The sequence below is a fragment of the Scleropages formosus genome, chromosome 6, assembly GCF_900964775.1.
Source record: "Scleropages formosus chromosome 6, fSclFor1.1, whole genome shotgun sequence".
In the NCBI taxonomy this organism is placed as follows: Eukaryota; Metazoa; Chordata; class Actinopteri; order Osteoglossiformes; family Osteoglossidae; genus Scleropages; species Scleropages formosus.
In genome coordinates, this window is record NC_041811.1 from 19,559,599 (window position 1) to 19,573,619 (window position 14,021).

Here is a 14,021-nt window from a genome sequence, read left to right on the forward strand (position 1 = left end):
GCGGAATAGCATGAAGAGAGACTCAGGTGTTATACAGTTTACTTTCTAAAGTACATTATTTATACTGTTGACCTGTCAATGCCATGCCTTGTTAAAGTAGGTGATGAAGTGGAACCAGTGCTGTAATATAGTCCCACATACTATATATACACCCACATGTTGAGATGAGATTTTTTTTAGTAATTCTCTGTAATGTGTAATGTCTTAAATGTCTTTTTGCAAAGGCTGGATTTTTCAAGAGAAAATCCATGGAAGAGATGAAGGAGGACATGAAAGATTAGTAAGGAGTCCACATGGCAGACTTGTGCCCCAGCCTTCTCAGGTCCATGTTTCACTTAAAAGAACAGCTTCATGACAAAGAATAACAAAGGACAGCACTAATACATGTTGGTTTAGTAGAAACATTTTCTAAAAAGTGATCAGTAGTTTTTTTCTGTTTTGTTTTTTTTTTCCTCCCTTAAGTAACAGCACTGTAAATTCCAATTATATCTATGTGAAATGCTACATTGTACAATGTTTTAGTAAAACAAGTTTCCCAGATTTGGGTATATCCTTAGCAATAATCAAATCATGCTAGGAAGGTTACAAAGGTTTTGTAACATGTTGGTAAATTATTTTTATATGAACAAGTATTGGATGTATGAAAATGAGGCTCTTAAAACAGATCTGTGTCACAGCAATGTTCCTCAGTGAACGTAGTATTGCCGGGAAGAAAGAACATCAGGTTCACTGATTTCTCAGATGGAAAAGTTGTAGACACAGAGACAGTGAGAGACTAATGTCCTAATGTCCTCGTGCAAAACATAGGTCATGTACAAGTCCAAACCACTAACATAACACACAACATGCAAACACTGTATAACTTCTCAGCTTCCACATCAAGGCCTGCCCTCTTCCTCCTTCTACTCAGGGTCACCTTACCTGCTACAAACCCCTGACCTCTTAGACCATACCATATTTAAAACCAGAGTACATATGGCCATACAAAACCCAGAAGAACATAAAACACACCAAAAAAAATACACTATAGACATTCATTGGACGCATATAACATATCCAAAAACAGATATAAATGTACATTTCACACTTCCAGTTGCTATCAAGAGTTTCCAACACATTTGAACCCCCCTGTCGTACTGGTATACACCCCAAAAAAGATGGGCACTTCCCATGATGCCCTACAAAGCCAGTCCACAGGGCTTGCTTCTGTTTGGCAGTGAGGAAACGATACCTAGTAGGCCAAAGAGGTAGTCTGGCGAAACGGCAGAAACAACCGACCCAAGGTAAATGTTACAATACTACAAATGGACACGGTTATTGAAAGAGAAATTGAGCATTTTCCCTGAAACACTGACTAATGGAATAATTGAATCTGTTAACAGTAGCAACATGGCCTAACACTGTGTGTGTGTGTGCACCCGTAGACACAATGTTGTGAGAATTGTTGTGTTTCAAGAAGGGTCCGCGTAAGTGGTCATACTTGGTATCAACAAGCTTAGTATCATACAAGCTTAGTCTGTCAGAGAAACAGCTACATTTTGCAGACAGGTGTATATGTTTCTATAGAAAAAAAAAAGATGGCATGATAATGGAAAACTACTGTTCACTTATGCCTCAGTGCAGTGTACATATTATGCTTGCATGGGTAACCTCAACCAAAAAGAATGCAGTTGTCTGCAAGGGATTAAAAACATTTTATATCCCCGAGGAATGGAATACTACTTTTTCCTCCTAATTTTTGGCAAATGAAGTTGGAATATTTTGTACAGAGAAAATGTACACGTTCTGTTTGCAAGAATTGTGCTAATCTAAAAATTATTGCATTATTTGAAATTACTTTAATTATGGAGCTATTGCTGGTTAGCAATAAGAACATTGCAGCTGCTGCAGCTTAGTTTTCAGCTTCACTTTTTCCTAAGTTATTAAAGAGGAGTATTTAGTTAAGAAAAGTGTCAAAAATCAGTACAGTCATAAATATGTAATTAAACAGCTTGTGTTTAAAGTTCAAGTAAGTCAATTCGAAAGTGACACAGGCCAGGCAAAATTTACATCATTTCAAGGAGTCGGTATCATCACTGCAAGCTCCTTTACCTTTCAGATGACCTAGAATTAAAATGTTACATGCTTAGTATTTCATTTTGTGAGTATTTAAAATTTTTCTTTACAAGTAGATCTGCTTAGTTTCAAAATTATCAGTTGAGGCCTTCATTCTGAAATGAGAAAAATCAGACTGAAGAATTTTCTTTCTGACTGTATTGTCTCGGACACAAAGAAGACAATCCAGGCTATGGAGTTAAAAAATTCACCATTGCAGTACAGCTTTTTCCACAGCTTCTATGATCTTGAGGTTAGTGGCATAAAAATGTAGACATGACACAGATGAGTATTGATGCAGCAACGTAGAGTCACAAAAGCCAACAAGTCAAAGTGCTCTAATTGATCTGTTGCTAATTTTTGTATTTTCATTTTGTCATGTATATTTTTGCACAGAATGTTCAATTTTAGGCATACATATTTTATCAAACTGAAATATATGCCAAGAAAACCAAGCTAATTTTATTAATTCCAATAGAAAAAAATGGTCCTGATTCTCTCACCTTGAGGTGACACACATTTAAAGAATGCATGAATGATATTTAAGTGAGGAATTGTATTCCTAATACCTCTATATGGCTAAGTTTGTTTCATGGTTTTAATCACATGTTTTGTATGTCTTCTATTTGCACAGTCATATTTCACAATGAGAATAAATTGTATATAAGTAGACTGCTTCATAAGAAGATTCCAAAGAGCATGTAAAAAATAAATATTTGTAAAAATGTGTAAAATAAATTTCACACAATTCTGAAGCAGTCACGTCATCTGCACTGTTTTGAAATGTTTATGTAATGCACTGAAATTAGTGTATGTGCTTTTACGATAGATTGCTTTTTACATGCTGTCAAAACAGTTAGACAATAAATTTTTTTTATGTCTGACAATGTAGCACATTTATTCGTGTATGGATTCTGGAAGGGGTTCAGTTAGTCATTTTATTTTCCTCCTCATTTCTGTATACATTACCTGTGGACAATTTACATTTATTCATTTAGCAGATGTTTTTCTCCAAAGCGACACACATCTCAGAGAAAAATACAATGTGTGCATTACATCAACAGGACAGGCTAGGATGCAGACACGTGATTCTAAAGCACAGTTAATCTGTTACATTCCACCATACTAACCAGTATACATTATGTGAGTAGCTGCATAAAGGTTTATCCATTATTCTACAATTTCTAAACACAAAATTATTAACATTTACATTGCAGAAGATGGTGAATAAAGGCCTTTCTAATCACAAAACTATTAAACATATTGTAACGAGCCGTGTTACCAAGAAAATGGCTTTTTTGTAAATAGTTGAATTGTGGGTAAAATGGAATTGTGTTCAACTGCTGGGGGGACTTATGGGGAATATAAGGGGGTGACTGTGTTGGCCAGTGGAAAAGGAAGGAAAGCCTGAGGGGTGATAAGCAAACTGGGAAGGCTAAAGTCCTTAATGAAAAGAGGTCCTCAGATCAAGAGCATTATTTTCTCGTGTTCATGCTTAAATTTCTTGTTGTGTGCTGGTGTTCTGAAAAATTTTCCTAATAAATGTTGCCAATTTCTCCTTCTTTGCCCCATGCAAGTCCAGAGCACTACTATACGTCGATCACCCAAAACGTTAAAACCACCTGCCTAATATTGTATAGGTCCCCCTTGTGCCGCCAAAACAGCTCTGACCCGTCAAGGCATGGACTTCACAAGATCTCTGAAGGTGTCCTGTGGTATCTGGCACCAAGACGTTAGCAGCAGATCCTTTAAGTTTTGTAAGTTGCGAGGCGGGGCCTCCATGGATCGGACTTGTTTCTCCAACACATCTCAGAGATGCTCGATCGCATTGAGATCTGGGGAATTTTTAGGCCAAGTGAACACCTTGAACTCTTTATGTTCCTCAAACCATTCCTGAACAATTTTTTCTGTGTGGTAGGACCACTGCCATCAGGGAATACTGTTGCCATGACGGCGAGTACGTGGTCGTCAACAGTTTTTAGGTAGGTGGTGTCAAAGTAACATCCACATGAATACCAGAACCCAAGGTTTCCCAGCAGAATTTTGGCCAGAGCATCACACTTCCTCCACCGGCTTGCATTCTTCCCATAGTGCATCCTGCTGCCAATTCTTCCCCAAGTAAATGATGTAAACGCACCCACCGTCCACATGATCTTAAAGAAAACTTGATTCATCAGACCAGGCCACCTTCTTCCATTGCTCCATGGTCCAGTTCTGACGCCCACGTGCCCATTGTAGGTACTTTCAATATGGACAAGGGTCAGAATGGGCACTCTGCGGCTACACAGCCTCATATGCAGTAAAATGTGATGCACTGTGTGTTCTGACACCTTTCCATCATGGCCAGCATTAATGTTTTCGGCAATTTGTGCTACAGTAGCTCTTCTGTGGGATCGGGCCAGACAGGCCAGCCTTCATTCCTCACATGCATCAGTGTGCCTTGGGCACCCATGACCCTGTTGCCGGTTCACCAGTTGTCCTTCCTTGGACCGCTTTTGGTAGGTACTAACCACTGCATACTGGGAACACCCCACAAGACCTGCTGTTTTGGAGATGTTCTGGCCCAGTCGTCTATCCATCACAATTTGGCCTTTGTCAAAGTCAATCACATCCTTACACTTATTCATTTTTCTTCCTCCTAACACATCAAATTCAAGAACCGCCTGTTCACTTACTGCCTAATATATCCCACCCTTGACAAGTGCCATTGTAACGAGATAATGTTATTCACTTCACCTGTCAGTGGTTTTAATGTTGTGGCTGATCAGTGTATATACATTTATATATACATATACTCTATATACTAATGACTTGCGTTCCTGGAAGTTTAAGCGGGAATATGGTTTTATTGCAAATAGTTGCACTGTGGGTAAAATGGGACTGTTCCACTGCTATGGGAACTCACAGGGAACAGAAGGGGGTGAGTGTATTTAATTTAATTTAATTTAAAGAAAAAAAGCCTGACAGGTGTTAAGCAGGTTGACAAGGCTGGCTTGAGGTGCAGGTCCTTGAGGAAAAGGGGTCTTCGGACCGAGAGTATTATTTCCTTGTGTTCCCATCAATACCTCTCGCTGTGCGCTGGTGTTCCAACGAACTCTCGTAGTGAACGTTGCCTGTGCGTTATATATGTTATAAATGTAAGATATATAATTTTTTTTTCCAAAATGAGTCGAATCGATAAATCCGAACCAGCGAATCATGCAGCACTACACGTCTGGTGAGTTTGCAGGCCGCCGCAGTGCTGCAAAATTTGAAGCCACAAGGCGGAAGTATTGAGCTGTGAGTAGTAACATGACTGCCTGTTGTTGGTGAAGCGTTCAGTGTTGTATTCATCTTATTATTCCATGGGTTATTCTGTAGTGTGCATTCAGTGAAAAAACATTTTGTGATCCACAAAGTTACTCTGCGTGTAGTTTAAATTAAGTGTTTGCAAATTTGCATATATTTCAAAGAATGTTAAAAATAAATAATAAATGAATGTTATCCATGTTGTGGAAACACAAAGAATCAAACATATCGCTTTATATGTAACGCACAATTAAGAAAAAATACAAATACTTTTTAAAACGATTATTTTTATTCATGTTCAATCTCAAAATGATTAGAATCCCTCCATCCACAACCTGATTATAATGTAGCGTCCCCCATAGAGATACTAGAAACCGGCTCGGGAGTCAGGGTGAAAGGAACATGTTCTTTACTAGGCGCGTACATGTCTTTCGCCAGCTGTCTTAACAAAGACGCTTCAGACAGTACAAGTGGTACAAAACACTGAAGAATCCCCCTGGGTCACCCCCCCAGACCCCTGCTGTGACCCATGGTTAAGGGGTTACCCCCAGAACTCCCCCGAATCCCACTGTCAAACACTGAACGTAAATCAAACGAGAACCAATCAATACAAGACACACACACACACACACACACACACTTTCAGAACCGCTTGTCCCATACGGGGTCACGGGGAACCGGAGCCTAACCCGGCAACTCAGGGCGTAAGGCTGGAGGGGGAGGGGACACACCCAGGACGGGACGCCAGTCCGCCGCAAGGCACCCCAGGCGGGACTCGAACCCCAGACCCACCGGAGAGCAGGACTGTGGTCCAACCCACTGCGCCACCGTACCCCCATCTATGTACACACATGAACACCAATATCAACTATTTACATGACGCTGGTACAACTCTCCTCAGCGCCATTACAATAAAATGAGGCCTACTACCCTAATTCAGAGGTATGCCAGTATATTCAGAACTGAAAAACAAACTGTGCAAGGTTTACAAAAATGTCATTCAATGTCAAAATGTCATTCATTGTGGATCTTAACAGTTAAGACCCGTAATGGGGAGATTACAAGTTACATTAGACACATACCTTGGGGTACACATAGATACACCTTTGTCATGGAACACACATATTGAGTATATCTCCAATAAGTTATAGTAACACATTTACTTCCTCTGCACTTTAAGATCTTTTGTGGCCAGCAATCAGATTTTACTTTAGTTTTCCACATCAGTGGTCCAAAACATCATGCAATACTATGGTACAACTTGGTATGGCTGTGTTTCTGTTAAACTTAAGAGCGCATCGTTCAAAGTACTCCAGATTTTTTCTAAGATTGTGGGTCATCTTCTTGAGCAGCTCTTTTTGGCAGCTTGCCAGAAGAGCATGAAGAGAGTTGCACGTAGCATCTCTTCTGATCCCTCAGATGTGCTACCCAGCAAATATCTTGTTACGCCTTCAGATAGTACAGAGTCATAGAGTGTAGACCCAAAATGTTTAAGAATTCTTACATACTTGAATCAATTAGGCTTCTCAACCAGGGGAGGCAACCTCTCAGGCAAGTGCACATACAGTCCCAAACAGTTATGGAGGGTTGATAAGTGAAATGACTGCAAAAATCTGGATGTGCAAAATTCCGGCCAGTGCGATGTGCGTGGAGTGATATGTTGTGTCAAGGTGTACATTCATTTGGAAAGCTCTGAGCTTTATTTATTCTTTTTTTACCCCTTATGTCCCTTTGCATTTGCCTTTAATGTGTAATATGTCATTGTCCTTGAAGGACAGAGCTGCAATGATGCAAAACAAAGGCAAGAGAAAACTCACAGTAAACCGGTTGTCTTTCACTCTCCCAACAACAGAAAGAAATATACTTTCTCACTTCGGGTAAACATAGTATCTTGAATTAGTAGAACTGAAGTTTGTGTATTAGTTTTAATTTACATTTATTTATCAGATGTTTTCCTCCAAAGCGACTTCCAATGAACTCTATGTAGTGTTATCAGCCCAAACACCTTATTCTCCAAGGTGATTTACACTGCTAGATACACTACTTGCAATGGGTCACTCATCCATACATCAGTGAAACACACTACGAGTGAACCTGAACAGCATGTCTTTGGACTGTGGGAAGAAACCAGAGCACCCAGAGGAAACCCATGCAGACACAGGGAGAACATGCAAACTCCACACCGACCGAGAGGGGCTCGTACCCATGTCCTCTCGTACCACCCAGGTGCTGTGAGGCAGCAGCACCGCTCGCTGTGTCACCCAATGTGTAATGTAATAGTATAATACAAATAAACAAAAAAATTGGAACTTTTAGAATACAACAGGAAAAAAAAACTAATTTTGGAATGTGTCATGAATTTTAACTGCAGTTTAAGCTGGAAGCTGTCTTTTTTTATACCTCTGACTCTGTCTGCAGGATATGGTTGCTTTTGTTCCATCTCAGCACCCTGTTGCTTCATTCATCAAATTTTTTGGACAGTAAGTCACCTCACCTGATGTTTCAGGGGTATATCCAGTGCTAATTAAAAAGGTATCTCCTGAAAATGTGTAGATCTTCAGCTTTTGCTACTGTTGATGGTGGAGACCACTGGAATCTCTCTGGAAAATGACAGCAAGACACTTCACCGGCAGGAGGTAAAAATAAGAAAGGGAAGGGGAAAATCACATCCAGGCAGGAATGACTTATGATGCTATATTTGGGCAGCTGATGAAAATGGACACATGACACAGTGTGTCGGTGTGTTTCGCACAGTCATGAGGATTCATTTAACCAGCTCATCTTGTGAGGTCCAGCCCAGAGGTAATGAGGGTTACTTGCCATTAAAACAAGGTTTTAAGAGACCACTGAGGCAATGTATCATTTTTTAGGATATTATTTTTAATATACCATGAAAATAAATTTTCACAAATCACACACTTTGGCTGAAGCCATTTGTTCCGAGCAGGGTCGCGGTGAGCCGAAGCCTAACCCGGCAACACAGGGCGCAAAGCTGGAGGGGGAGGGGACACACCCAGGACGGGATGCCAATCCATCACAAGGCACCCCAGGCGGGACTCGAACCCCAGACCCACCAGAGAGTAGGACCCATCCAAACCCACTGTGAAATGAAATGAAAAAGGAAAAAAAACTTTAATATATTCACAAATTGTGTTTTTAATTACAAATTATACACCCTATCATTCCTTTTCCTTCCTTACTGTGTAAGAAACACGTTGCAGATTAAGGATCTGAACAGTCGAAGCAGCTTTGTAATTGATAGACAAGGTTCAGCCACAGCGCTGTGAAAAGGAGGGGAAGGATTAGAAAAAAATTGTAATTTTCAGATCTTTTTCTGTGCGAAGAGCCAGTCTTGCCATCATCTTCTCAAGCCTGCATGGAAAAAAGAAAACAGGAAAGAGGGTCAAGAGAGGGTCAGAGACAATGAGGGAAAGACATCCGCAACATCCTGGTTGCCATCATACGTACTCACATCAGTGATGAGGACTGTAAGACACGGTCAACAAGTAGACGTGAAAAACACAAGCAAATACAGAAGACGTACATCGGGACTTAAAATCTGTCTTGCCCGTTTAGTAATTGTGTACACAGGGCCAGTAGGTGTGGGCCCTTCCTGACTTGAGTTATCTACATATATCTCTGCTCAGCCCTGCTATTACTTCAGGGATGTGTCCATGATTATGCGCCAAGCATGCATTTTAAACCAGGATTACAACTTCCTCTCCACAATCTACTCTTTGTCCATCCTTCACAGAGCCTGCCTTGGTGAGAAGATCCTTTCCAACATTCCATTACTACCATCGAGGACACAGGGGTCATGACCTCAATTTCTTGACCTCCATATTTTTAGCTCATTGTTTGAAAGGACAGGGAATAAAATCGTAAAGACGGAAAAGTCCAGATTATATGCTCCAATCATGATTCAAAGTGTGCAACACATCTCCCACATCACATGACCTTGTAGCCCATTATTTCTTCCGGGGAACAGATGTTTCTTCTGTCCTACATCAGCGAGTGCAGCAAATCCTCCGTTAATTTTTTCGTTAGTGGTGATAGCTCCGTTCCTATTACGCAACGTTGCAACACCTTCTGCTAAACACACAAGGCCATATAAGGGAGTAAGAATCCCTTTTAAAGACCAAAGGAAAACATGGCACTTTTGATCGCTTCAAGCACGACTGTAATATTCCTGGAAATGCTGTTACTTCCGAACACTCACTTCAGGGCATTAATTCCTTTAAGCTTTATCCACATTCACAGACATCATGATGCAACACTGACACCAGTCAAACACAACATGTTATGACTCATTTACTTCGAAAAGCCACTTCTCACTGTAGGCAGATAAACTTTTAGCCTTTAGTAATGTTATTCTCAAAAGCCCTTGATACTCAAAACCAAAAATAAAGAACAGTTTGATGTTTATTTCTGAACCATATAAACAATTAGATTTTTGCTGTGTGATTTTTATATATATATGCACATATATATATACACATGCACATCCATATACAATATATGTTTATGCTTTATTACATTTTTGCATGTTATCCATTTGTTTGTGGACTTGTTCTTGTTTTTTTCACTAGCTACTGAATTGTATTTTTGTGTGCTTTATACTCTTTTAGGAGCAAAGAACTTTATCTGCTAAGAAGTTCTGCTTTGCCGGGGAATGTGAGAGATTATTTTACTTCCCTGCCTCAAGGCAATCCTGTCACTAATATTGTGACAAATAGCAATTAAGATTTAAGACCCCAAGAGGAAAGGTGGGGAGGGGGGAGTGGGAATGAGCAGACTGAAGAATTAAAAGAGAAAAAAATCTTGTCATTGTTAACATGGCTATGGTTAAGAGAAATTAATAATAATATAAATAAGGCATTTTACTTTAGACTGTAAAAACCTTTTTATAAATAGAGTATATGGTGAAATGAAATATAGACAACTCTACACTATATGGCAATTTGCATTGAACAAACTGTACTGAATTTTCCTTTTAATTATTGCTGGACATTTCAGCCAGAGCCACAAGAATTTGTCACATTTGTCAACATTACGTATATGTTATCTCTTTGCCAAAAAGTGACTTACAGTGTTAGATATGCTCTACTAAGATACAATTATTTACTTATTTTTACAACAGAGCAATATTTTTTGTATCAGTTCGGGGTACGTACTTTTCTCAATGCTAATACAGCAGGAGAGGGATTCAAATGAGGGTTTCTTGAGCCGTTTTTTTATGACTGCTTGAACCACCGCACTACCTGCTGCCCCACTATGTTGAATTATACACACACACACACACACATCGGCTGAAGCCGCTTGTCCCATACAGGGTCGAAGGGAGCCGGAGCCTAACCCGGCAACACAGGGCGTAAGGCTGGAGGGGGAGGGGACACACCCAGGACGGGATGCCAGTCCGTCACAGGGCACCCCAAGCGGCACTTGAACCCCAGACCTGCCAGCGAGCAGGACCCGGCCAAGCCCACTGAGGCACCACGCCCCTGTGCTTGATGAATTATATTATAATACTAAAGGGGTTATACTTATCATGATGACATCTTTTTAATATGTTAGTGACTGAGTTAAAGATATGATTGAAATATGTTGCAAAGGACTGTCATTATTTATGACTGGCAGGATATAGCATGACAGTTATCTATAATCCAGAAATGTTAGTGAAATCAGGGGGGCGCGGTGACGCAGTGGGTTGGACCGGGTCCTGCTCTTCAGGGGGTCTGCAGTTCGAGTCCTGCTTGGGGTGCCTTGCGACAGACTGGCATCCTGTCCTGGGTGTGTCCCCTCCCCCTTCTGGCCTTACGCCCTGTGTTACTGGGTAGGCTCCGGTTCCCCGTGACCCCGTATGGGACAAGCGGTTCTGAAAATGTGTGTGTGTTAGTGAAATCAGTAAACTCCGTGGCAATGGAAGAGTCAGATATTAAATGCTCAGGCAGCTGGACTAATCCATTTAAGCTTTGAACTGATCTGCTCATGCCCAAGCTTCAAGTCCTCACTTGCTCTGGAGGAGAGCATATAATGAGGTTGCTTCGTCTTGTCCTCTCTTAAACTTTTCGTCTCGTGTTCAGGTTACAACCTGTTACAGCACCGGTGCCCTGAAATGAAGGAGTCTGTCTGTTAGGCACTGCACATCTACAGAAAGTTCATCCTACATATTTATTCTACTTTATAAATGACCAAAAGAATGTCTTTCAAAGGCACTGGATGCTTTACTACATGACTTTAAATTATATGATACAAGATTATTCAGGTGGAACGTACAACTAAAAGAGGTCTTACCTTAGTTTTATCGAAACAATACAAATGAGCAAGAATGAAGATGTCAACATACTGAAGAAAAGATGCGTAGAGCTCTTTACCTGCTGTTTAATTCACTCTGTCCTACCTTTTGTTTCATATGTTACCCATTTCAAGGTTTTGTCAATTCATGAAAAGAATGCCTAACCAAAGTTGGTTGTCAGTTTTGATTAGAGATGTTATTTCACGTGTCCTGACATGCTTAAAAAGTGTCGTACCACCATATATGTGCGTTGGAGCTCATAGACTAAAAGTCACACATCTCAGGTCATGCGAGTTTGTTTGCGTAGCATTACAAAAACTCACAGAAGAGCAGGAAGTGGGATAGCCATGTGTAAACAGAAACACGAAGGCAATACAACTATTGCTCAACATACACAGGCCAGTGTAGATCCAACACATTTAGAATTTCCCTGTGTCAGTGACTACGTACTAAGTCAGCTGTCTGGGAGAGATAATTATGAGTGGAAGAGGAGCGGTTTTTATGTATGTTGTGAAATTACAGTGTTTCCTGCTTTTGGAGGTATGAAAACTCATCTTGTTTATAAACCCTGAACACTAAGTAAACGTAAAATAAAAGTGGACACCTTCTCTCCGGAAAATGCCCACACAATGCCCATTATAATAGTGTATACAAGAAATTCCTAAAGGCCTAGGCAGCCACTCATATCCAGATCCCCAGCAGTTAATTTTTAATTTTGATCTGGGAGTTTTTTTTTTTTTTTCTCCTTTATTCAGTTACCAGGTGGCTTATTTCATCAGTCCATTATCAAATTGTTTCTTCAATTTGATTTTGTTTCTTTTATCATCATGTTTGTCACTGAGTTGAGAAAACTTCATGAAATAAATGTAATTGAATTGAACTGAACATGAGGAACGCAAAACGTATTCCAGTCTAATCGTCATTTCAATGTGCAGTTTTCGTAAGACCATGTTCTTGTTTGGTATTATTTAATGTACATAATTTTCCCTGAGGGGGGTGCGGTGGTGCAGTGGGTTGGACTGGGTCCTCCTCTCTGGTGAGTCTGGGGTTCGAGTCCCGCTTGGGGTGCCTTGCGACGGACTGGTGTCCCGTCCTGGGTGTGTCCCTTATGCCCTGAGTTGCCAGGTTAGGCTCCAGTTCCCCGCGACCTCGTATGGGACAAGCGGTTCTGAAAATGTGCGTGTGTGTATTTTCCCTGACGTGTGTTTGTATGAAGCAAGAGTTTGTGGAAAAATATTACATTTCTGAACACACTGATGCCCTGTCCGTGTCCTTGTATTTCTTTTGCTGATTGATTCGTACATTATAACTGTATTTACAACAGCAAATCCCACAGCAGTTATGAGCACATTTTAGTCGATTGCATTAGAGAATGGGACTTGTTGAACTGTTACAAGCACACAGACATTATCCATATACGACTCGCGTTTTCCGCAAAAGTGCCTCAGAAAGCACGCTTTCATGTGTGTAGCTGAAAAGCGCACGATGAACACAAGCGCTCTCCAGGGGCTAGCGGTTCGGATGTGGTTCCGTTCCTTTCAAGGCCCAGGTTCATTTCCTGGTGGAGTCCCAGCACGTGAAGTGGCCTTGCGGTTAAGGCAGTGCATTTCTTGCCAGTTCGTTATGGGTTTAAATCCTTGTTCCATTAGAGAAGAACAGTAAATACAAGAAGCAAAAACTGTTGTACTCTAAGTTATTCACAAAGAGGTGTTTAATCACCTTGTTTCAGTGAATGGTCCCTGCTTAATCGTGGATTTGTGTATGTAGTGCCAAGTGTCAAGTCTTGGCCAACACTCAGGTGGTTTTCAAGGTAGAGGAGGGTACTGAGGTGGACTATCACTGCCTTCTTCCACAAGACTAGAAAGAAACTACACAAACATAGGGAGAACATGCAAAGTCCAGACTGAGGCATATCTGAACCCGGATCAGAAATCACAGCACAGGAGTAATACCTATATCGAGCATTCCTATGTACGTACAGCATGTCAAAAGAGTTAACTTGTAAAAAAAAAATACTGTTATTGACAAAGTTAGAGATGTGTTTAAACCTGGAGAGTGATACAGGCTTAGCAAGCAGTTAAAGTGTTCTCATCTTGTAATCTGAAGGTTGTGGGCTCGAAACCCTTGCTTAACTCACAGAACTGGTACAGTACCAATACCCTGCTGCACCTGACACCGTAAATGGCCTGGCTTGAGGGTGCCCACTAAATCAAGGTTAGCAATAATAACAATGATAAATAACATGAGCCCTGAGGCTGAGAGAGCGAGGCGTTCCTAGCAACAGAACTTGTAGCCCGAGGGAGCTCCTTCCTTCTCCACCCCATTCCATTCCTGTCTTGTGAGG

General features: G+C 40.8%; 1 protein-coding gene across 2 annotated transcripts in view; it reads left to right on the forward strand.

Annotated features, from left to right (window-relative positions):
• The window catches only part of itga1 (integrin, alpha 1), a 38,666-nt gene extending 37,172 nt beyond the window's left edge, over positions 1 to 1,494 (forward strand). For both annotated transcript variants that reach the window (XM_018736854.2, XM_018736853.2), the window contains exon 30: positions 225 to 1,494. In XM_018736854.2, coding sequence (XP_018592370.1) covers positions 225 to 281 — 57 coding nt within the window. In that variant the 3' untranslated portion in view covers positions 282 to 1,494. The remainder of the gene's footprint in view (positions 1 to 224) is intronic.
• Positions 1,495 to 14,021: the final 12,527 nt, after the last annotated feature.